Source organism: Lonchura striata, chromosome 24 (assembly GCF_050655825.1).
Source record: "Lonchura striata isolate lonStrDom1 chromosome 24, ASM5065582v1, whole genome shotgun sequence".
In the NCBI taxonomy this organism is placed as follows: domain Eukaryota; kingdom Metazoa; phylum Chordata; class Aves; order Passeriformes; family Estrildidae; genus Lonchura; species Lonchura striata.
The window spans coordinates 650,323-673,915 of NC_140726.1; the positions used below are offsets into that span (position 1 = coordinate 650,323).

Sequence of the window (23,593 nt, forward strand, 5' to 3'; positions counted from 1 at the left end):
AAAGGTTGCTCAAAAGTAGGACAGTGATCAACAGCAAGACACTTAAAATCAGCAGCAACCACCTGAGACACACTAAGATTCTGGGATTAGATGCAGGTTTCTTGTTTTCTTAAGCTTAATACTTGCAAAGCCTCCTGTGTCCAACAAGAAAGTCATGAGGACTGACAGAAATTAAAGGGTCTTCACAATGGAACCATCTTTCAGCAATTGATTGTAGGTTAATTAATAATTTATCAATTATGAACAGAACATAGCACGATTTGATTATGTTTTGAATTTAAAGGCTCTTTCACATAAGCAATAGCAGGAAATTGCTTGTTGCCTGCTTAATTTAGTCTTTTAACTTCACAACTAAAAGGACTTTGGAATGTCCTCACCTCCCTCCCAAACCATAATCTTTCTGCTGGCTCCTGATTGATAAACGTGCAAAACGTACAAAACACGACAAAGCAGACAGACAACCTTTATCACTCCAAACTGTGAAGCATATAAACCATAATTCAAGCACTTGCTTTCAAATACTGAACTGATGTGTCCTGCTAACTCAGTATTTATATCCTGTCACTTCTTTTCTTACTGAAATACCCGTTTTCCTTCTAAGTGGGAAGTGGGTTAGATACAGTACAGAAAGATCCACAACCCCAGCCTGAAGCCCGGCCAGAGAAACACACACAGAGCTCCAACCACAACAGTCCTTAACTGTACAACTGGGTTCTTTAAATATATTATATTCTATAATATATAACTTGGAGCAAACCACATCTTAAAAAAAAAAAAAAAGCCTACAAAAAAAAGACTAGGTTAAAAAGAACAATATTATCAAGAAGATGGACAGGCTATTAGCCCTTGGCAAGCTGGACAATGACTGTACCAAAACACGTTGTAGAGAACCAAATGATATGGCAGAGATCTGTAAGACTTTCTACACTTTTATTCTTCTCCATCTTTTGATGGACATATTTTGATCTCATTCAGCACATCTTTTGATCTCATTCAGTTTCAAGGTCATGTCAGAACAGTCACGAATTCATCTCCAGTATGTGCAAAATTCAAAAATATTTACATAGACAGATAAAACAGCAAAAGTAAAACCAAAACTAACAGCCAGGGTCGTGGCTTGAAGTATTTCTTCAGAACCCAAGAGACAACAGTTTGGGCGTATTTTAAAACATATTCCAACCTTTTAAACCAAGGTACAGTTTGTTTCCACTGATAAAAAGGTTTCTATGTTGAAGAAAGCTAAAAGAGGATCTTTTTTGTGAACATCAACTTTTTCTTTTCCAATACAGTCCCATTTGCTGACAGACTTGTATCTCATTTCCCTCTCCTCCATGGTCACTCACTCTATTACAGAAAAAAACCACTTTGACTATCACCCTGTCTTTGACAGTAACCTGACATGAATGTGAGTTACAGTAACTCTGGTGTAAAAGACACCATCCTGAGTCACTAGGTAACAGTAGTGACAGCTAGACTCCAGTAAAAGCAGATATCTTCTCAATGACTTTGAAAAGCCACTGAATAACCCCTTCCAAGCAACCTTCCCAGCTTAATGAAGATCCAGGATAACTAATTTGTCTACAACTGAAAGTGCACAGGAACTGTATTTGCTGGAAGTCCTTTGGATGAAAAAAGTACAAAGAACAGCAAGACATTCCTTACATCATCAATTCTACAGGACCTGGATTTACACATCTGGATTGAAACATTTTGTTTTGCAGGTACAGCATGTTTTGTTTTTTTTTCCTGTGGAATTTCTACCCAGACATGGCAGTGCTGACCCTGGAGAAGCAAGGGCAGAACCCAGTCCAATTCCAAGCCATGGCTGGGGTTAGGCAGCCACAGGTGGTTGGTTGGATAGAGGATGACAACAGGCTCAGGGAAGTTCTTAGAAAGTGATCCATGTTCAAACCAGTGTTTACAGCTGATCCTGAGTCTGCTTTGGAGATGGAGCTGTTGTCACAACCACAGTGGACACTGCTTTAGTTGAGCCAGAGACTGTTCCCTGCTGGAGATGGGAGGCTGGAACTGTTTGAATTCGCACCTGTGTGAAATTGAAAGAAATAACTCGTCTCAGGAACAACCTGGTGACACAATGACTGCACTTACACTGTACTCTGGTGAAGTACCTGCCTCTGCTGCCAACAAAAACTCAGTTACTCGAATGACATCAAGCACCAAAAACACTGCCAGAACAAAATATGTCATAAGAAGATAATTTCATCCACTGCCCACATGAGATGGTGACAGGAGATTTCCAGATTAGAGAGGAAGGCTTGAAAACTAGTTTGAATAAAAACCTGTATGTCAGCTGCCTTTATGCATTTTCAGAAGAAGGACTTGGATCCATTGAATATCTCACTTCTACAGACTTGTCAATATCAGCTGTCAATGCAGATTAATTATTTGGAATTATGGATCACTAAGTTTCCAGACAGAACAATGGATATGCAAAGCAGTTATGTGATTTCTTCAAGAAAAAGTAACCCACAAAAGCCAAAGTACAAAGCACTACAAAGACTGTACAGAAAAATCCTGACAGGAACTTTGGTTTTACATTCCTTATACTGGCAATGCTTCAAAAGCATTTTAAAACTTTATTTGGATGTAGAGAATGTAAAGGTGATGATGGATTCCATGTGCTTAATGCAGGCACTACGACCAAGATGTGTGCCTGTTTTTTTCCGCAACCCCATGTATCCAGTGTAAAGTCCTCAAGAAGATGTTAGGTCATTAAAAAGCAAATAGAATGACCATTCTACGTGCCCTTACCTGTGTGGCTTGGCCTTGCTGCTGCAGCTGCTGTAGTTGCTGTGCAGTCAGAAAACTCACAGGTTTGTTCCCAGCAATCAGTTTAGTCCCTGCTGGCATTGTAGTCAGGATAATATTTCTGCCTAATCCACTGATGCTAAGGAAAAATAATTGTTGAAAGGTTAGTAAACAGCACAGGAGGCTCAATCTTTCCAACTCCAAACCATTCTTCAATTGCTAGTAGATTATAGTTCTACCACATGTACTAACCATTTTAAGTGGTGGGTTTTTTTTCCCCACATAAAACTGGCAAATGTACTAGCGAAAAGCTTATGTCAGTATTTATAACTGACAGAGAATTAATTTAGCACACAAATCACACCCATTAACTCTGGACCATGCATACACTGGGTTAGCCTGATCAGACCTGAACACTTCTCAATGCGGGAAACAGCTGAGTACATGAAATATTAACTAAGGGAGACACTATCAGAATTTATGGAAGAATTAACAAAAAGCCTTCAATATCTGAATGCCAGAGGAATTCTCACTAAGGCAGTTAACTTCTCTTGAATGGAGAGATGGCCTCAGATTACACGTATTCTTCAGTGTGTTAATTCTTGCTCAAACACACAGAAAGAATTGAACAGCTGATTTCAAGACACAGAATGTTTCTTCTTCGGTGTATTTGCTAGAACCCGTGTCCCAAAATAAATAACTAAAAATTGCAATCTCATTGCAGACACCATATCCACTCAGTTTCTTGCAGCTGATGGGCCTGTTCACAGACTGGAATCCTATTCCAGCCTCTGTCTGATTGCTCCACAGACCTTCCTCAGCTGATTTCTAAAGCAAAACTACAAGATGCAAAGCACTCACTTGGTACCAAGGTTGCCCTTGATGATGGGGGCAGTGACCACGCTCTTGCCCTTCACTGGCTGGCTGATCACTGACAGGGGTACTGTGATCCGTGTTGGAAATTTGCCCTAGGGAATGGGAAGAACACATGAGGAGCCATGGGAAGCTCAGCAGAAAAGCTGCTTGACAACATCTGCTGCTTTGTGGGAGTCCTGTGAGCAGAAACCAGCAGCATCTTTGCTGATGGAATCGGTGCTCCAGTTCAGGCTCCTTAAAATTCACCTCCCTCTCATTCACTATGCAGCTGCCTGGACCCTGAGAATCCACATAATCTTTGCACCACAGGATCTATGATTTTCATCCTTAGGAAACAATCGTGTCATTTAGCTTATGTAACCACAGTACAGTTTATGGTGCCTTCAGATTTGGGCACTAAAATAGCATTAAAGGGCAAAATCAGTAAAAAACTTAATACTTAAGTAACAAGCACTTCTAGTTCTGAATGTTCTATGATACCATTCCAAGGGAAATTATTGCTAAGGTGTGGGCTGCATGAGACACAGAGCTGCATGAGGCAGGACTTCAGATGTGCAGTTTATTTCATTCACTTTAAAAAGGAGATAAGGGAAGTATCTGACTTTTTGGGGGCATTTAGCTGCAATTTGAACACCATGAAATGAGTTGCAGATTCATACCCAGAATACAAGTTGTGGCTGCCCCATCCCTGGAAGTGTTCAAGGCCAGGTTGGATGAGGCTTGGAGCATCCCGATCTAGTTGGCAGCATCCCTACCCATGGCAAGGGATGGCACTGAATGAGCTTTAATGTCCTTTACAACCTAAAATTTACTACCTAAATACAACCATTGTATGACTGCCATATTAATTTGAGTCTCTGTGGATGCAAAGAGCAGTTTTCAGCCATAGAACATCACTGTATTTTGGCACCCCCCTTCTTTCCCCACCCCCAGTGAGAACTCGGCATTACTCACTGCCTGGGATGTAGATACCACTGTGGTGCTGACAGGCACCTGCCGCACAGCTGTGGCTCCTGTGCCAATGTTTATGGGGGTTCCCGCAGCTCCTGAGGCCACAGCAACTGCTTTGGACACTGTGGCACTCACGGTGGGTAAGGAGGTGTGGCCTGTGCCAGCAATGCTCACCGCCGAGGACGACTGCACCTGCTTAGCATGAGTGGCTACAGTTATGGTCTGCCCGGCTTTGGGGGGTATCACCCCCAGCCCCTGCACAATTCTGATCGTGGCAGCTGGCTTGGCCTCTGTGGATGCCACCGTGGTTATGGCTTTGCTCTTCTGGTCTGCCACTGTCACACCCAGGGCAGGCATCAGGCGGAAAGCAGAACTTGTCGGCTCTGCAGTCTTTAAGTCAGGAGTCACTTTAACCACGGTGCCTCCGGCTGAGCTGGTAGAGGCAGGAGACACCGTGCTTGTCTTGGCTGAAGACTCAGCAGTCTGGACAGGGGTGGATGTCACATGCAAAGTTGCAGAGATGCCTTTCCCACCAGCACTGCTTCCTGCAGCTGCTGTGAAGAGGTCCTGAGTCAGTTTGACAGTAGTGACTTGAGACTTGGCCAGGGTGGCCATCATATCTGGAGTGATGCGCAGCACCGTTTGTCCCTTCGCGTCTGTGGTGATGGAGGATGGGGGCAGGCGCAACACATCCTTCCCTTGGATCCGAAAATTGGTTGCTGTGAGTGGGATGCCACTTCCAGCCTGGGTCTTCACGCCAAGTTGTCCTGTAATAGCCACCTGTGAGAGATCAGAGAAATGGTTCCATTAAACTGGGACAAGGTCCAAGGCACACTCAAAGCAGAACTTCCCAACAGGATGATATTTGCTCCCACTAGAATGCAAGTGGAATAAGACTAGCAGTTAGTACACTAATGAAAATGGGTCTGGTTGTTTATCAGATGGCATTCCAAATCCCATCTGAAATAGGAAATACTGGTGGGACTGGTTTCTTTTCCAAACAAAATGAAGAAGAGATCACTAAAGAACCTGCACAAACATATTTTTCACCTGCATGTGAAAACAAAACCAGTAACTGTGTCAGCCCACACAGTCCATCAACTCACACAGCATTATAGCTCCCAAATGTTCACATCTGCACAACAGGAAACAATCAGGTTGTGGAGCCCAATTCCAAGTCTCTCCCTTCCTCTCACCTGCTTGATGATGTTCTGGCCAGCCACATTCTGAATAATAGTGGTGGAGGAGGTGCTGGCAGCAGAACTGCCTGGAGAGCTGGTCACTGGCTTCACAGCAGGGCTGGGCATCGCAGGCAGTCCTGTTACAGTGATACCTGCCTGGCTGGCCATGGAGCTTCCTGCTCTTGGCACCTGCACAGGGCTACTTTGAGCTTTTACAGGCAGAGTCATCACAGCCTATAGAAGAGAGGAGGAAGACTATGGGCAGACTACCACAGTAGGAACGGTCTAGTGATTCTTGGTATTGTGTTAGCTTGCAAGTTCAGGGGAGTTCACAAGAATTCTCTTGCAAGGATTCCAACTGCTTGGAATTGTAGTAAGGTGGGTGTCAGTTTCTTTTTCCAGGTAATAAATGACAGGACAAGAGGAATTACCCTCGAGTTGCACCAGGGAGTTTAACTTGGATGTTAGGAAATTTCTTTCCATGGAAAGGGTTGTATAGCATTGGAACAGACTGCCCAGGGCAGTGGTGGAGTCACCATCCCTGGAAGCATTCAAAAAAATGTGTGGACCATGCACTTAAGGATATGGTTTAGTAGTGAACATAGTAGTTGCTGTGTTCATGGCCGGACTTGATGATCTTGACAGTCTTTTCCAAGCTTAATGATTCTGTGATTCTAAGTTCTATGGCCTTTTTATGTAATGCACAATTTAATGACGCCAGGTAACTACATGAAAAACAGAGCACTGAACAGTATTGCATATGTAAAACTGTTTCTGTGCTCGTGCCTACAGTTAGCGCATGCTCCAAATAAGCACAGAATGCCTGTGTATCACACCAGAACACCACAAGTCAGATTAGATGTCAGATACTCTACCCCTTCCAACTCACCTGAGGGAGCACTTTGGTTTGTGTGGCTGTAGCTGGAATACGGATTTGAGGCACTGACGTGGGCTGCTGCTGCTGCTGCTGCTGCTGCTGGGTGACCACTGGGGCTTGCTGGGACATAGCTGGGAGGCTGGATTGGGCAGTGACCACACGGACCTGTGGCAGGCCTGAAGAGCTGCTGTGACTGACCACACGCGGGGTGGGTGCTGGCCCCGGCTGCACCTGTGAGCTCTGAGCTGGGGACAGCAATGTCCCCAGCTGGGGCATGGTGGGAGAAGACACCAGGAGAAGGCTGCAGAAAGACAGAGCCTGTAGGTCAGCAAAGATGTAGGAAATTCACACAACCACAGAATCACTGAGGTTGGAAAAGACCTCTGCGATCATTGAGTCCAACCTGTGACTGATCCCACCTTGTCACCCAGCCCAGAACACTTTGTCCTTGGTCACTTCTAGGGATGGAGACTCTACCACTTACCTGGGCAACCTCTTCCAATGTCTAATCATGCTTCGTGATGAAACTTCTCCTGATGCCCAACCTGAACCTCCCCTAGTACAGCTTGAGACTATGCACTCTTGTCATGCTGCTGTTTCCTGGGTGAAGAGTCCAACTCTCACCAGCCTCCAACCTCCTTTCAGGGAGTTACAGAGAGTGGTAAAGTCACCCCTGACCCTCCTCTTCTCCAGGCTAAATAACTCCAACTCCCTCATTACTGAATTATACAAATTACTGAAAAACAGCCAGCAGCATTCCCAAGTGACATAGGGGACAGAAGCAGTACCTCTGGCTGGGTTTTGCTGGCTCTGACCCAGCACCAGATACACTCTTGCCAACCGCAGACACCGGTGGGGGTGAGATGGGTGTTGCTGGCAATGCAGGGGCAGTTGGTGTCACTGGAGTCACAGGAGTTGGTGGCATGCTGGAGTCACTGAGGCTCAGCTGACTAGGTTCTGCTGTGCTGGTGGGGAGGGCTTTCACAGTACTCTCCTTGCTACTTGACTTCTACAAAGAAACCACATCCAGCATCACAATATCTGGGGTTAATTGCTGCACCTTACAGTAGGCTGAGTACTTCAACCTGACTTCTGTATGGTGGTGAATGGCTCTGCTGTTAAATCATATCAAACATGACTGACTGCCTTTGCCCAGCTACAGTCCTGGATGAATTGGTGTGTTTGGCTTCTCCTGCTCTCAGGGAAAAGTGCACCTGAGTTGTGACAAACATTCAGAACATGCAGACTTCCACCTTGGTTAATGTGTCAATAGACAAGTACTTCAGAAATATTTAATATCAGACATCCAAACCCTGACGGTTTCCGCAAAGCAAGGAGGAGAACAGACGTGTTCCAGACACTCTGTTACAAATTAATCTCAAAACTAGATCTGGAAGACCATCCCTTTGATAGGGAGCACAGATGAGAGGCTAGCAGTAGAAGCTGTGTGGAGGGAAAGTTCCCTCTCTCCCTGTTTATTTTGTGCACTGACTGATTCATACACATCATAAATTGCTAACTCAAATGTGGTAATTTTCATCACTTGCTATGGATGCAGAATTTATGGATTAAATTAAAACTAATCTCCTTCTCAATCCCAAAAGCAGCTGTGCAACCCTGAGCAAAGAAATCTACCGTTTTAGCTGGAGGTTTTGGCTTCTGAAGAGCCTTCTTGGCCTTTGCTGCAGCAGCTTGAGCATGATGGATCCGTTCTGCAAGGACAAATTAATGGTTAGAGCTCCTGAACACAAGCAGACTCATTTAAGGAAGAGGCTAGGTAAGAGGTGCGGATTCTTCTTCAGACAAGGGATTAAACACACAGTCATGTAACAGTGCAAAGAAAAACATCTAGTAAATTAGCCAAAAAGGCTGAAAATAAGACACATAAGAACATACATCTGCAGTTCTTGGGATGGTATTTTTCAAACAAATGCTTCAAAGTGACACACTGCTCTCTCAGACTGGGTTTAAGTGCTGAAGGAGTTAACAACATAAGCAAACTGACTAAGAAAAAAAGCTACACTGACAAATTAATGTTCATTGTCCATTTTTATAAACATTTTTAATTCTTAAGATATCACCAACCCAAACGTACCAAACTCTTCCTCGCTCCTGTCCCGGTGCAGGTAGATCCACAACTTCCGCCCAATATCGTATTTCACACAGGGATCTTTCTCATAATGCAATCGGTCCAGAGCACCACTAACAACAGTGTTAACCTGAAGTTCAGAATTCACAGATTACAAGATATCCTTTGCTGGACTAGCCAAGACTGACAAATAGAAACATGATCCTATTTGGTATAAAACCTGAGTAAGCTGTGAACAATCTCTGAATGAGATGTGACTGAGGGCAGATATTGCAGCACAGGATGGTGTTTGCCACCTTGGGTTAAATGGAGCTTCCACCAAAGCTCTGAAAATTGACGGTTCCTCAATCTAAAATGTGAGCAGCTCTATGACTTTGTTAACTCTGTGGCTTTTCTAGCTGGCTTTTCATCATCCAAAGTTGGCACAGATTTGCAGCAGCTCATCATAGTAGTATACAGCTAGCTTCCTTTTGCTCATCACAGCAGCATAAAAACTATTGGGCCTTTGCCACTGAATACTGCCCGGAGTGTATTTTATGAGAATCTGAGGCCAGACATGACATCCAACTTACCTGTGCACTTGTGACATCTGGAGCTAGGAATTGGGAATCTTTGAGCAGCTCACAGATTTCAGCTCGAGTTCCCTCCCCATTAGGAAGGCGAGCAGCAGCATCACGAACTGAAACACAAAACCAGAGCTTAAACTTCCAGCTGTAACTGGACAGCAGTACTCAGGTACTCCATCAGATGAAATCTGGGACTGCCCTATTACCCTTGCTGTCACAGTGCCTACTTGCTCAAAAGCCCCAAAAGTCCCTCAAAAATAGAAGGAGAGATTATAAGGGATCATTTAAAAATACATCAACTGTGCCAACTTTGTGCTAATAGTGATGAATTTGAGGAAAAGCTTTCAACCCCAATACAGATTCCTGAAGTAGGTGTTATAGGGGTCAGAGGAATGATTTTCTTCTTTAGAAAAGCTTTTCTAGCCATGACCTTACCAAGGGATAAAATGGTGACATATGCTGGTCTGTCTGAGCGCAGGAGAGAATGTTCCCGGGCTTTGTTTAAAGAGGTTTCCTTGTCAAACACCCCCTTCACAGGACCAACAACTGACTCAAAGCCATGCATCCGGAAGGTGAAGGCTTTGTGGGGCTGGCTGTAACGGTAACGCTCCTGGAGATGGACAAATGAGCACTGACTTTACCAGGAAACATACAGCAAAGCCTTATGTCATATTACCAAGTAAGTTTTCATTCTCTAGAGAAAGCCTTTTTAAACTAAACGCTCAAATACCGCTATATAAACTTATTTTGGATCAAGAAAATCACAAACTAGTTCATGCAAAGTACAACACTCCACCTAAGCAAGGTGTGCAGGTGCAACACATTCACTGTCAAGCAGCTGCACAGACTAGAGAGGTGCCAGAAATACAAGAGATGCATCTTCTGTCCCCCTCCTCCCTTTATCTGGCTGAAGAGAAATGTCCAAAATTTAAATTATAAGTTCTGCAGACAGCACATGGAGAGATGGGAGAAGAATCCCCATCATGTGCTTTCCCTCTAATTCCCACTTGCATCAACAGGTAAGATAACTAACTGGATGGGTGCACTTATTGACACTTATTTTTTGCTTGCACATATACATGCCCAAAAAATAAAGAGGTAAGTGGGGGATGGAGAGGGATGGCAAAGGAGACCGAGGGGTTGGCACAACCAACTGACACTATAAATTTCATTAATTTTACCCAATTAGTATTTACCAAATTCATTTTACCCACTGGAAATACTGATGGTTTTGAAACAAGGCTATGTCATTAGCAACTTTTATGCAAGGCCAAGATACTGACTTCAAAGCAGAAGCAACATATCAATTCTTCACATTAACTACATTTGTTTAGAGCATAAAACTGCCATCCTACACAAATTCTCCTGATTTAGTGGCCAACTGTTTTAACAAGTGCCTTTAAAATGAAGATTCTCTTCTTACTTGCTCTTGAAACACCCGTTTCTCCTCTCCAGTGCTAGGCCGGACTACATAGTCAGTCCTTCTGAAACAAAGGTCACCATCAGTTCTGAGCACAAGAAGTCCACAACAGTCCCAAACAATTAATCACCTCATCCTTCTGCATATTCTTCCAAACAAATCCTTAAAGCATTTATGGTAACAAAAGTAAGCCCCAAAGAGATCTTAAAATATGCTGTGTGCACTACCTGAAGTCAAGCAAGCTAGACTGCAGCTTTGCTCTGATAATATATGTGAACTTGGATAAAATTAGTCAATTTCATGAAGTCCAGTTACTGCACTTATAAATCCAAACTATCAAATTTTCTCCTGTCCCTGTAGAATTGTTTTATTTTAAGATCCAGAGGCACAAGGCCCAAATCTCACAGCTTCAGCAGCACTGCAAAAGCTTTCAGTGTTACACACTTACACTCTGGGCAGTGGCATGGCATCCAAACTGTCTTCATTTTCCTATTGAGAAAGAAATGTCAATGTTGGGTAAAACACAGTCAGGTTTTGTGCTCCAAGAAGGTAATTTTTATCTCACGCACTTTGAAAATGGTCTGGTCTTTGGTCTCCAGCCAGAGATGAAACAGTGCTGCCAGTTCCTTCTCATGATCTTGGTAACTTCCTAGTAAGAAACCACAAAAATGTAAAAACAGAACTCTTTTAATTCTTAGGAAGCCAGATGCTTGTAATTCGCAGTCCTCTCCTGTTCCCCTTATCTCCTCAATGCATCACTAGTCACAGATGTTCAAACTGCAATATTTGAACACCTCCAGACTTAGGAAATGCTAAATCCCAGTGATTCCCCTGTGCTGGTACAAAAGATGGTGCTTCAACTCCTAGCACAGAAGGCAAGATGCTGTTTGGGATACAGTCACCTGTTCCCACTCTCCAAAGTAATCCCAGTTACTGAATCCATGAGCAGAAACACTTGCCTACATAACCTCCACCAAAAACTGTGAAAGGGGATCAGAGGAAAAGCTTCCTGACTGCATATATCTCCAGGTTGAAGCTGCAAATATAACCACTAGAATCACCACAGTTAAGAATGAAAAATTCTGTGTAGTAACTAAAGGAATGAACATAAACACAGATCATGTGTAGTTCAATCAGTATGAGTCTGAGCACATTGATCATTAAGTTGCTCTTTGGTTCCCACTTTTAAAAATGAGAATAGTATCAGTTTGCTCTACAGAAAAGCTTAATTCCTTTGCAATTGTAATAATTACCAATTACTCTGAATCATTAGAAGGCATGCTCTACAGAAAGGAAAATATGAAGGTGTTCAGACAAATTTAAAGGTTGACAAACATAGTTAAGTCAGCAACAGAAAGAAATACAGCCCAGTGCCTTTGTTCATTTATGCTCTGTCTGCTGCCAATACTTATGAACACCTCAAATCCAAAACATATATTACCTCAACTGAAAGAAAAGAAAATGCCTAACCATGGAATTAACAGCTCTGTTTCTCTCCAGGCTGCAGAAAGATGAAAAGTAAAGTCCTAGAGAAAACAATAAACCATTACTATAGTACACATCATAGAAGAACACAAGGTACTCACCAAGCAATTTCCACTGCTGAGTTTTCTCCTTGAATTCAACAAAAGGTGAGAAGCTGGAAGGAGCATCTACAGTGACAAATGTACATGTCGGGACATTATACCATTGTCCAACCTCAAAATCCTACTGTGGTTATGCAAACTGTCAAGTGAAAGACTCACAGTGACAGAGAGCATTTTAAATGATTATGTAAGTGCATCTCTAAATTTATCCTTGCCCCTGGGAAGGGGATAGGATCCCTTTATCACCTTGTGAAGGTGAGCATCTCAGAGTGTAAGGGCAATCACAAGGAAAGAACAGAACAGGATAATGAGCCTTCCAACAACAGGCTGTCAGCGCAGAGCCTGTTCCTGCTGTTCACCATGTTCAGATGAGAAAATGGGATGAGAGAATTGCCAGTTGAGAACTTTATCTTCAAGCTGAAGAGGAAAAAGAAATATGAGGCCCCAGGGACTGTTATTGTACAGTGAAAATTCATGGGCTCACGGGAAGAGAACTTGAGATTTATTGAGTATTCACCAGCATTATGGACAATATGCTGCAAGGCCACCAAAATCTGTCTCTGCCTTTAAAACTTCCCACTAAGCAAATTAGAACCACAGAATAATTCAGTTTGAAAGGAATGGCAAAAACTCAGCTGGCCCAAGCCCAAAGTGGGTCAACCTCATGTTTCAGTGGATTGCTCAGGGCATCATCTAGTTTGATTTTTATTACCTCCAAAGACAACTACAACTTCACACTGTGGGGCAAGAGACTAATTCCTTCCTGCTTCAAACACCCTACCTGAAGCCATGATCAGAACATGAGAAATTGACTGTCTAGAGGAAATTTCATACTTGGGAATCATGCTGGGTCTTATCTATTATCCACATGCAAAACAAGTCAACCACAACCAAGACATGTCAGCCAAACAGCCTCTCACAGAAACACTGCCAACAATACAAGGATTTTTTGTGGCAATGAATGAAAAATTGATTCAAGCTATAATGCAAACCAGCACTGACTAGAACAGAGGAACAAGCACAATTAGTATTTTTAACATCTCTTCTTACCTCTGCTATCACCTGCCAGATACTGCAAGGCAGGTAAAACCAATTCAGACCAATTAGGGGCAAAGGAGAACCAGTTATTTAGTGCACTGGCATGAGAAGACTGCCAATCAAGAACTTTGTCTTCAAGCTGAAGAGGAAAGAAAATAGTTTTATTAATGATTTCACAAGACTGTCTTCACAGAAAGCAAACCAGCTGAACATATGCAGGGGACAGAAAGGTTTTCATGTACATGAAATAATCACCTGACTTTTTCAAGTAACCACAGCACCAAAGAAGGGGAAAACACTTCCCCATCTCTGCCCTTAATATAGAAAATATATCTAACCATGATCTCTAGAATGGGAATGGAAAGACTCACAGATTCCACTGACTAAACTCATGAAACATGTTAAAACTAGAATGTAGCAGCACTCCCCCAGGGTTTAATTTCTTTAATATGCAATCTAAATCTTGTAATTTACAGCAAAGTAAGTCTGGAGAAAAGTCACTATTACAAAGCTATAAGCTCCTCTATTCTTTGATTTTGCTTCCTGCAAAGATTCCTAGTAAGTGGGTGGCTCCTTACCACAGAGAGAATAGCAGGTCCTTCCAGAAACAGTATCTCCAAAAGAAGGGAAAAGAAGCTGGATGATATTTCATTTATTTCAAGGCATGGTTTCATATCTTCAAGAGGTCTTCAAAAGAAAGAGAATGCAGAGTAAGTCCTCTGAGTAAATATTCACCTCCATATACAAAGATGAACATCACATATTTTACACATCCCAAACGCATGAAAACACAGCCTGCCAGAGTCCCACAAAAACGTGAGCTAAAACATGTCTTTTCCATACATGCTAGGTGTTCAGGCCCCTCTGGAACACTTACTCTTCTTTGACAGATGACAGGGGGAGAGGGGAAAAGTCCTGAGACATTGATGGGAGTCCATCTGCATTGCCAAGAGAGTCAGCCAAATCTTCCACCTCAGATTTAATAATCCTTGGCTTCTTTTTTTTCTTATCTTCCTTGTCCTTCACCTTTTTCTTAAGGGTTGCGATGTCAAATAAGGCTTCAGATAGGATAAAAGTTAAAAAGAATACTTAGACAGCTTCTTACTACACCTTATTGAGAGTCATAAACTATTTAAGTATGTATCTAGAAATGTATGTTGTGTGCACTCATTCACACCTCAACCATTCCACCTTTCCAGCTGCTGTCATAAATCTTCACTTTCCCCCTCAACAGAAAACCTCTAGTTTTTAAACCAACATATGTGAAATAAAAAAAGCAAAGGATCCACCAACTTGCTAAGGAACCTTTCCTGCCAGCATTCACTCGAGTCATGATGTCCTCAAGAGTCAGGTCTGTTGTGACTAGATCAGGGTGATCCTACACAGGAAAATGGTAGAGAAATTAAACTGAGAAAGGACAAAGTCTTAAGACAGCAACAAGGTGAAGAAGTACCCAAGTACTAAAATGCACCAAACTCAACCAGGATCAGCTTATTAAATTATTTACTGCAATAAAATTTGGAAGTCTTCTAACTCTAATCTAAAATTTTGTCCCTCCAAAACACCTAACTAAAATTACAAAATCCTTCTACCAAGATAAATATGGCCAGGAGCTGCATCTATACACTGACAATTGAACCCAGGTTGCAATAAAGAGCTAATGGGTGGGTGCACACAGAAAATAGCAATCATTTTGTCACTCAGAAGTGCCCTGATCTTTATGGCAAAGAGACAAAAACATCAAAGTTAAAATGTGGTCCCACCCCCCAAGACTTTTTAGCATCTTACAGGCTGACGTTTTCGTTTCTCATGGTGTTTCTTCAACATCATCTTTAAATCACTTTCCCCAAGTTCTATCTTGTCTGCAATGAAAATAATTATTTGCAGTTTTCCACTATTGTTACCGTCCACACTTCTTAGAATGCCATTTTCTATCCATTTACACTTCCAGCAACCTCCAAATTTCAGTAACAAATTTCTCCATCTATGAACTTCCTTCATTTGTTCATTCCAGTGCTTCATTCAGTCATCAGACTTCACTGCTGATACAAGCAGGAAAAAGAAGCCAGTACCAGCTTGAAGAGTTTGCAGAATTTAGTACAGTCACTATAGGAGGGATTCTTAAGTATTTTGAACTGGACTACGCTAATGCTTCAACCACTGAAGGCCAAATATGACAGAGGAATCAGTAATATTACAGAAACCAGGACTCTTGTGTCCAAATACTGGCCTTGGAAGAAGAAAATTATAAAATTGGGAAAAGAGCCAACTATTCTGGAGACTACAAAAATGAAGCATCACATGATTTCCCATCAAACAACAGATTTTAAAGGTGATTTCCTGCAATGTCTCCAGGTAATTCTCCCCCCTCTATCCATATGGACCCCTTGTTTGGTTCTCACCTGCAGTTTTCATGTCCAAGGTTGACAACGTGGGGATCACTCTCAGTGGAACTGGTGGACTTGAACAACGTGCTGGAGAACTTGGAGGCCAAGAGATTAGATCTAAAACAGAGGTATAAATTTACTTCTGCAAGATCTATCACCAATCTGTTTAACTATTACCATGTGTTTATTAGATCCCAGCCAGTGGAAGTAGAGCCCAGAATCAAAAATGTGTCTTTTTCCATGCACACCTGGAGTCTTCAGTTCAGCCCAGGGCATTACCTTCTTCATCAGAAGACAAGGTAGTGTCCCCACACTCCTCTTTCACTTCCCTCAGGATCTTCAAGTAGCGCCGATGCGTCCGTCTGTCTCGTTCTTCTGAGTCGTATGTTGGTGGGAAGTACTTTCTCCTTAGGGTCATGTCAGGGCCTCCTTTCCTGGCTAATTCCAGCAAGTGCTGAAAGGAGAGACTCATGTGACAACAGCTATGTCAGCTACAGTGCAGTAAGCCAGGACAGGTAAGCCCAGCCCAGATAACTTCCAGCAAGGTTACCATGTGGTGCCATCAGCACCTCAGATCTGTGCAACGGGAACATTAGGAAGGATCAGTATCTGCCACACACAAGATTTTAAACCTAGCATTTTATACTATCATATAAAGGGGAGGAAAAAAAGAGGTGAAATTTCTGCACCTTCTTCTGCACATGTAACTCTATCTGTCATTTTACATGATGTGTTGACAAGAACTTAAATCATTGGTGTGAGGCATAGTTTCCACACAAACAATGTAACAATGTGTCCTTTGAAAAAACCATTTTACCTCTCATGGTTACAAAGAAAATAACTTCCTATGTATTTCATACTGTTGCCAAATTAAGTTGTGGATGCCCCATCCCTGTTAAGTGCTCAAGGGCAGAAGCAACCTGGTCTAGTGAAAGGTGTCCTTGCCCATGGCAGGGGATTGTAATGAGATGAGCTTTAAGGTTTCTTCCAACCCAAATCATTCTGGGAGTCTCTATTTCCCCCAACATTGTAGGACATTTTATAAAGACATCTTCTTCATCCATACATACTAAATGTTTCAATGTCTACGTGTAATGAAAGATAAATGAGCAACAAACACATTTCAGTTGGCAAAAATTTGCTCACAGAAGTATCCATAGAGGAAGACTTTACCAGGGATTTGCAGGAATGAGAATCAGAGGTTTGGATCCACATATTTTCTAACTGTATTTAGCAATTGTAGTTGCTTCAGAAATGGTAAACAAACAAAGGCAGAATGACTTGTTAAGAAAATAGTAAGGTGTAAATGTGCAAATGCAGGAAGTGGGAACAAGGTGGACATGAAAAGAAGATGGGTCACACAAATAAGAGCTACAAGAATTATACAACCCAAAATCTGAAAATATAGCAACGGGTCTGGAGTTCCCTCTGGCCCACTGGAAAATCCAGAAGCATTACTCATTCAGTTCATTAAAGGAAAGGCCTCAGAGAACTGTGACTGCACTTTTAATAAAGACACTTTTAATAAATACCAGAGCACACTCACATTGCGGGAAGAGAGGATCTGCTTGAGCAGCCTGTAGAAGTACTGCTGCTGGGCACTCAGGTAGCGCTTGTACTGTGACTTGTAACAGAGCTGCCGGTACTTCACCACCTCGGGATTGAAGTGTCCATCTGTAACAAAAACAAAACACATAGCTGGGTTTTCAACTGCTCGCTGAGAACTTGCCCCAAACCCACAGGGAAGCTCACAAGGCTGACTGACCCCGGAAAAGTTTCTGGGCAATGTGCAGAGGGTTTCCAAACCAAAAGTTCTCCCCACTGAACAGTGCTGAGATAAGTTTGTTCTGATACTCTCGGTTGTTCTCAGGGAAGTGAGGCAGGAATTTTTTTAGGTGCTCTTGCTGCTCATCTGTCAGGACCTCCTGCCACGTTGACAAACTGACAACCTCAAAGAAGATCTCAGGCTAAAGAAAGCAAGAAAAAAAAATAAAGAAAGCCATGTCCTTGATCATTTTCTAGCCCTTGACGATTTTTAAGTAACACCAGTCATGAGACAGTGTTTTAGAAAACACAGGAAACAGTAGAGTATAAAAGCAAAAGTCAAGAAATTGATACTACTAACAAGAAAACAAATTCAAAGCTTGTAACAATCTTCTTAAAGGCAATTTAAAAGTAATAAGAACATAACAGAATTGATTTAAAAGAGATTGTCCTGAGATTAATCAAACACTTGACACTTTTCCCAAAGTAGTCAAAAACACCTCCCCTCTCCAGTTTGCTCCATGAGCTCCAAAAAGAAAGTTAAACATGTTGTTATGATAAGGTGAAGTGTCTCAGCACTACTCACATCCTCCAGGAGGTCCTCGGGCAGACTGACCCGTGTGGTGCCCAGCATGCAGTCCTCCATGATCCGTGTGCAACTGCCCTCCAGCTCCAGGGGGTCTGTAAGCATGTGATCCAGGGAATCCATCCTCCAGCCCTTCTGCTCCTGGACGACAGCAAAACCCTCAACAAACAAAAATCCCAAACCCAGATACATCAGATAAACCCATCCTGATGTGAGGAGTGACAGAAGACCCACTTTTGATGGGTGTTTGTTTAAATTGAAGCTATGGAGTTGGCCTGCAGGCCTGTGCATGCATATATATACATATATATCTGTATATATCTGTATATATATGTGTATGCATGTATACATACATACACATGTATATATATATCAAATTTATACATACACACACACACATATATATACATAAAACATTCATATAGAAGCATTTACTCTTCAATTACAACACAGGTCATGCCAATGGAGAAGTGCTTTTCCAGACAGGTAGGTTGGGAAGTACAGCTGACCCATCACACTTTCCTTCCCACCTGCAGGAACTGTTTTCAACACTGCTAATCAGCAGGACAGACTACATTTAAGTCCTGAAGGCGGTTTTAAGGGGCAGAACCGAAGGTCAGGTCTAAGGTGGGGTTTGCCTCAGGTTGAAGGTCTGACAGGGCCAGGAGCCCAGTCCCCTCCGGCGCGACACAGCCGGACCGCTCTGAGCTGCGAAGAAACGCATAAAACACGCGAAATAAAAAAAAAAAGGGCAATAAAACGCCACAATAAACAGGGTGGGACAGAGAAGAAAACAGAAAAACAGGTTTATTTCATACCCCTCACGCGGCCCGGCCGAAGGCGGAAGGCGGCGGCGCTGCCGCGCCTGCGCGAACGCCCCGCCCCCCGAACTGCGCCTGCGCGCGGCCCCGAGCGGCGGCCGGCCCCGATGGCGCCGCGGCCTCCAGGAGAGCTGTGTTAGCTCCACTGGAAATACGGCAGCTGTAGAATGCTGCAGCCACCTGACAGTCACACATCCATACGGCCTGACTGCAGTCCTGTGCAGTGGATTAGTCATTGAGATACTGTGCTAATATTACAATGAAGTGCTGAAAGGCTGAGTATTTTGAATTTTAATGCAGCAAATTTTCATACAGCACGCGGAGGTTCTTAACTGTGTCTCCACACCTTTACCCACTGCCAGCCCCGCCAAGGACGCACAATAATAGTTTCTAGAATGACACTCATTTAATAAAGTATTGATAGGTTAAAGTTCAGGATTGCAGGTGAGAGTAAAGCAATGTACAGAGAAGCTCTAATCTGTGACACAACCTGGCACATCATAAATCACAGAGTGCAGGTCTTAGCCAATCAGCGAGGAACAGAGTCAGTGCAGAAGTTACAATGGACTCTTCCCTAACTTCTCCGTTTTTAACTTAAATTTAGGTTGAACTTGAGTCATGTATCTTAGTGAGTGATGGTCATACCTTGGGAGTGGATATGTCAGGATAGTACCTGAAATAACGCTGGGATGGGGACATGAGTCACTCCTACAGGGATTTTGTCATGGTTTGCTGATTTAACAGACATCATCCTTAATTTCCTGTTTTCAGATGCTATGCGGCTGATCAGCTAGAAGGAACTACCTTTTAAATTTAAAAATAGTTTTTAAAATTTTTTACTTTGCAAGGGTTTCAACAGAGACAGAGTGGCTCCACTCCACTTCCCCCTGCCCCCTGGACTGTGTTGGGGGAGGTCGGAAATTCTGTGATCCATCCAGAGAGTAGCAAATGTATTTCCCCATGTTATTTCTATACTGTTATCATCCCATCTATCCACACCCCACCTGAACACCATAGCCCAATGAACAGATTGGTCATCGCGAGTGATTAAAAAAAAAAAGAGAAACAGATTTATTATTTTCAGGTTGGTTTGTTTTTTGTTCTTTTTTTTTTTTTTTTTTACACCTGCCAAGTTGCACAAGACTCTGAACACAACAACAGTCACCAAATGTACATTAAACATACAGAGTTAAATAATAGATGGGGCCTGAGCAGTCCAAGAGATGCACGATCAGGGTGCGCCAGCTGGGGCTGTTTTCTCTTTCCTCCAGGATAATACAGAATCTGACCCAGAACACCTCCAAGGGACAGCATCTCCAAACAAAACAGATCTTCCAGGCAACTGAGAGGACTCTGAATCTCTGGATTTACACTTCTGTGGGATACAACTTAGAGAGATGTTTGTGTTGCTCTCGTTTAAAAACAGTAATACATCCTATACCTTCTGCGCTACAAAAATGGATAAAAATATCCATGCAACCTTTGCCATCTGTGCAATCACTGTAGTTCCTTATTTTGGAAAGAAAATCTGTGGTACTTCCATTTCCAGGCATGCTTCTTTCACAGACAATTTATTCAGCTTGTGACACTAGGAATTACTTCACCTAGAGTCAGGCCAATAGCCCAAGGGTGCTGCTGCTGTGGAGCAGAGAAACTTTGATGAGGAAGATTTGAGTTCAAAAAGGCTGTTTTAAAATGGTTTTCTGTGTTAAATAGTTTTCAGTTTTAAATAAATGGTACAACTGTCCTCATTCATGGACCGTTCCAACAAAGGTGAATAGAGCAAAGAAGTTTTTAAACCCCACATCTGCAGCATCAATAATGGGAACATATTTGACGTTCATCTATTGTCAAACTTTTAAGACTATTAAAATTGCTCCTGCAATCCTCCAGTATCCCAGTATTCCCAGTCTCCCATTTCCAAGTCTGCTATTTTCCTACTACTTATAGCATTTCTGCCCTGTTATTAAATTAGCAGCAGCCTGAAAAAAGCCAAGACAAAATTCTCCCTACTCTCTTCCCACACAAACAACATTGCAAGGCCCAACACTGTAATTCCAAAGACCTCAGCAACATGAACTCAAGTTACTGGGCATTGTGGTTACTTCTCCACACTGCCACAGTAGCTGGGCTGCCAAATCCACAGAATTTAAGGTCACTCATCACTGCACTTGATCAAATGGGAGCTCTGGTCCATGTTAATTCTACCCAGCTCATTAGTGCTCCAGTATGGAGGTACAGCAAGAGAAGAGAAATCCCAAGAACAAAGTAATCCACATTTTGGCAAGTCACTTCAGAGTTACCTCAGAACACCTCTCAGCAGGCCAGTATTGGCCAACTGATTTATCTCAATATTCTTTCCATGCCACATTAACAGGTAAGTTAATTACCAAAGCCATACCTGCTACAAAGCTTTGCCCACAAGGAATCAGATTTGCTCTTGTGCAGCCTGAGTGTGGAGTTCCCTCACATCAAAGAGCTTTAACTCCATAAAACCTGATACCACAATGAGTAGTGCTTACTGACATGGGTAATCCACACGTGAATCCATGGGAATATCTATGGAAGAGTCCTACATTCACACTCAGTGCAGTACAAGAGAAAAATAAAAAAATCTCTCAAGTTCTTCTGTCTCAAGGACCGTCAAGACACAGCATCCTTCTTTGCATTTGTTTTATAAATAAATGTACCCTGATATGCACAGATGTTCTGGGATGAGTTTTCCAGTAATGAATGGAAATTCAGACATACACAGTATATCCCATTAGAAGTCAATGGAGTTCTAGTCATGTTTTTGCAACCACGAGAATGCCTTTAAGAACCAAGACAACCTGTGAAGGAGAACTATGTAAGGAAAAACATATTACATGGCCTTAAAAAAAAAACCTTCTCTTTCCCTTTCTCCTGGTCCCTAAATGCAACATAAATTCTGTATGTAAACCAGGTCCATCACATCTGGCAACTCTCATAGATGTCTTTCCATGTTTCATAAATAGTGGTCCACTAGCATGTTTCTTGTGTGTTTCCTGAGTCCAGGGCTGATTGTTTTCTGGAACTGTCCAATGGAATTACAGTGCATTGTTAACAAGGTTATTTGGAAAAAACCCAAAAAACTCAAAGAAACCAACTCTCCATCCAGCCTTGAAGAGGAGAAATAGATTTACTTTGAGCTGGCCACAGAGATAATGACCCTGTCCCTTCAGAGGATCCTCTGTATCCTTGTTTTCTCCTGGCACAACTGGAGGGAAAAGTAGTAACAGTGACTCTCTACTACTCTCAGGTGCTCTGAGGACTTCAATCAGTTTGTTCCAAACAACATGAGTTTAAGACTGTGCTTTTCCTGCTTTCTGAAACTGCTGGGTAAAATAGGGCAGGGCAGACAGCATGTAAACAGTTCTGGAGGGCCGGAAAAATAATAATTTAATGGACTGCTTCGGCACATCTTCACAGCTTCATTGTTCAATCCATCCCCATAAAGGGACACCACAAACCACCACTTGGCTGTTGTCTCTCTTTTCTGCAGGCAGTCTGCTCATATGGCGCAGGGACACTCCCTTTCACTGTGGCTGCTAGAAGCCACAGAAATCAGTTCTGCCATATTCTAACAATGTACATGATGTTCTCATGTTTAATGGCTCCTATTAAAAATATACATACATCTGCCAGGAAGCCTTCAGTTAGGCAGGCTTTTTCCCACAAAGCTAAAATAATATTGTTTGCTGGGTCAGCAGACATGCCAAAAATAAAGTCCAGAGCCAGCAGAGGTTTCACTTCTCTTGTCCTTTTTCTTAAAAGCTGCATAAAAAGCATCCCAAAAGGATTTTGAGGGTATTTCATGGTCACTGTGAATGAAACCCTCTTAAAGCATTAACAAGAGCTCCAAGATTTTAGTGGAAGGTAAGTGAGCATATACATTAAACATATAGAGTTCCAGGGTACCCCCATATCTGGGAGGTGACAAGGACAAGCAAATGGCACCATGAAGCTCTTTCACTCATGCGCTGATGAGAAAGTCCTGCGTTTAGAGACGTGCACTTCGCTCCCACCACTCCCGTTGGTGGTGGTGGTGATGATGTACTGGGTGGTTTGCTGCTGGCTGCTCGTCTGGGATTCCAAGGGATCCGTGTGGACTGTAGGCTGGGAAATGCCCACCTGAACCTCACTGGAGAGCGAAGAGTTTGGTTTACCATCCAGATCAGGCTGACCTTCAGATATCACATAGTGAGTCTGCATGGGGAATATAGAAAATAATTAATAAACACTACCTTCTGTGACATCTCTGTTTTAAGTCTGCTGCCAGACATTTTAGTGTGAACAAGGAAGTTTTAAATAAGCTCTATTTCATTAAAATGTATTTAAGAGCAACATAACACCTGTCTTTGATTTGAAGGACATTGGACTTACTTGGCTTTTGGTTAATTTACAAATGGTTAAACCATCACTACAGAATAAAATAGCAATTTTCAACTGTACTATTCTGAAAGGTTTTTTCCTGTATTCCACACGTTCTATCAGAAGTTGCACTCCCAACGACCAGGATCAACACAAGCCCATGACCTGTTTTTTATGCTGGATTGCTTACGAACAGGAAACCTTCTTATCTTACAGATAACAGAAAGCTACTAAAATGTTTCCAGAAGCTGTTCTGAAATTTGGTTTAATGGATACAGCTTAATCATAAA

General features: G+C 42.5%; 2 protein-coding genes across 25 annotated transcripts in view; both read right to left on the reverse strand.

Moving 5' to 3' along the window:
• Positions 1-909: 909 nt before the first annotated feature.
• On the reverse strand, positions 910-19,013 carry NFRKB (nuclear factor related to kappaB binding protein). 11 transcript variants are annotated; one of them, XM_085560020.1, is made up of 27 exons: positions 18,909-19,013; positions 18,621-18,798; positions 18,091-18,231; positions 17,506-17,707; positions 17,287-17,414; positions 16,020-16,194; positions 15,756-15,857; positions 15,142-15,215; positions 14,647-14,731; positions 14,231-14,411; positions 13,932-14,040; positions 13,366-13,492; positions 12,316-12,381; positions 11,299-11,378; positions 11,178-11,218; positions 10,733-10,790; positions 9,745-9,919; positions 9,316-9,422; positions 8,750-8,873; positions 8,290-8,366; positions 7,443-7,663; positions 6,667-6,955; positions 5,793-6,011; positions 4,600-5,376; positions 3,631-3,737; positions 2,773-2,908; positions 910-2,044 (listed from the first exon to the last, which is right to left on the reverse strand). In XM_085560020.1, the coding sequence occupies exons 3-27, from the start codon at positions 18,211-18,213 to the stop codon at positions 1,919-1,921; spliced, it is 3,909 nt and encodes a 1,302-aa protein (XP_085416146.1). In that variant the 5' UTR covers positions 18,214-18,231; positions 18,621-18,798; positions 18,909-19,013; the 3' UTR covers positions 910-1,918. The 11 variants fall into 11 exon arrangements, with proteins under 11 accessions (XP_085416146.1, XP_021386742.2, XP_085416151.1 ...); XM_021531067.3 differs by having other exon boundaries at positions 10,733-10,793; XM_085560025.1 differs by lacking the exon at positions 17,506-17,707 and having other exon boundaries at positions 10,733-10,793.
• Positions 19,014-19,981: 968 nt separating this feature from the next.
• The window catches only part of PRDM10 (PR/SET domain 10), a 44,872-nt gene continuing 41,260 nt past the window's right edge, over positions 19,982-23,593 (reverse strand). For all 14 annotated transcript variants that reach the window (XR_014949962.1, XM_085560036.1, XM_085560034.1 and 11 more), the window contains one exon: positions 19,982-23,138. Coding sequence is in view for 13 of the 14 variants with exons in the window: in XM_085560036.1 (XP_085416162.1) it covers positions 22,902-23,138 (237 nt within the window). In the remaining variant the exon portion in view is untranslated. The remainder of the gene's footprint in view (positions 23,139-23,593) is intronic.

Excerpts from the sequence above, each read along its gene's own strand:
- NFRKB (XM_085560017.1), bottom strand. The coding sequence starts at position 18,441 with ATGTATACATGCATACACATATATATACAGATATATACAGATATATAT. Across the intron at positions 17,708-18,090 it reads CCGAGGACCTCCTGGAGGAT|CCTGAGATCTTCTTTGAGGT; the intron begins GTGAGTAGTGCT and ends TGCTTTCTTTAG. Across the intron at positions 6,012-6,666 it reads AAACCAAAGTGCTCCCTCAG|GCTGTGATGACTCTGCCTGT; the intron begins GTGAGTTGGAAG and ends TCTCTTCTATAG.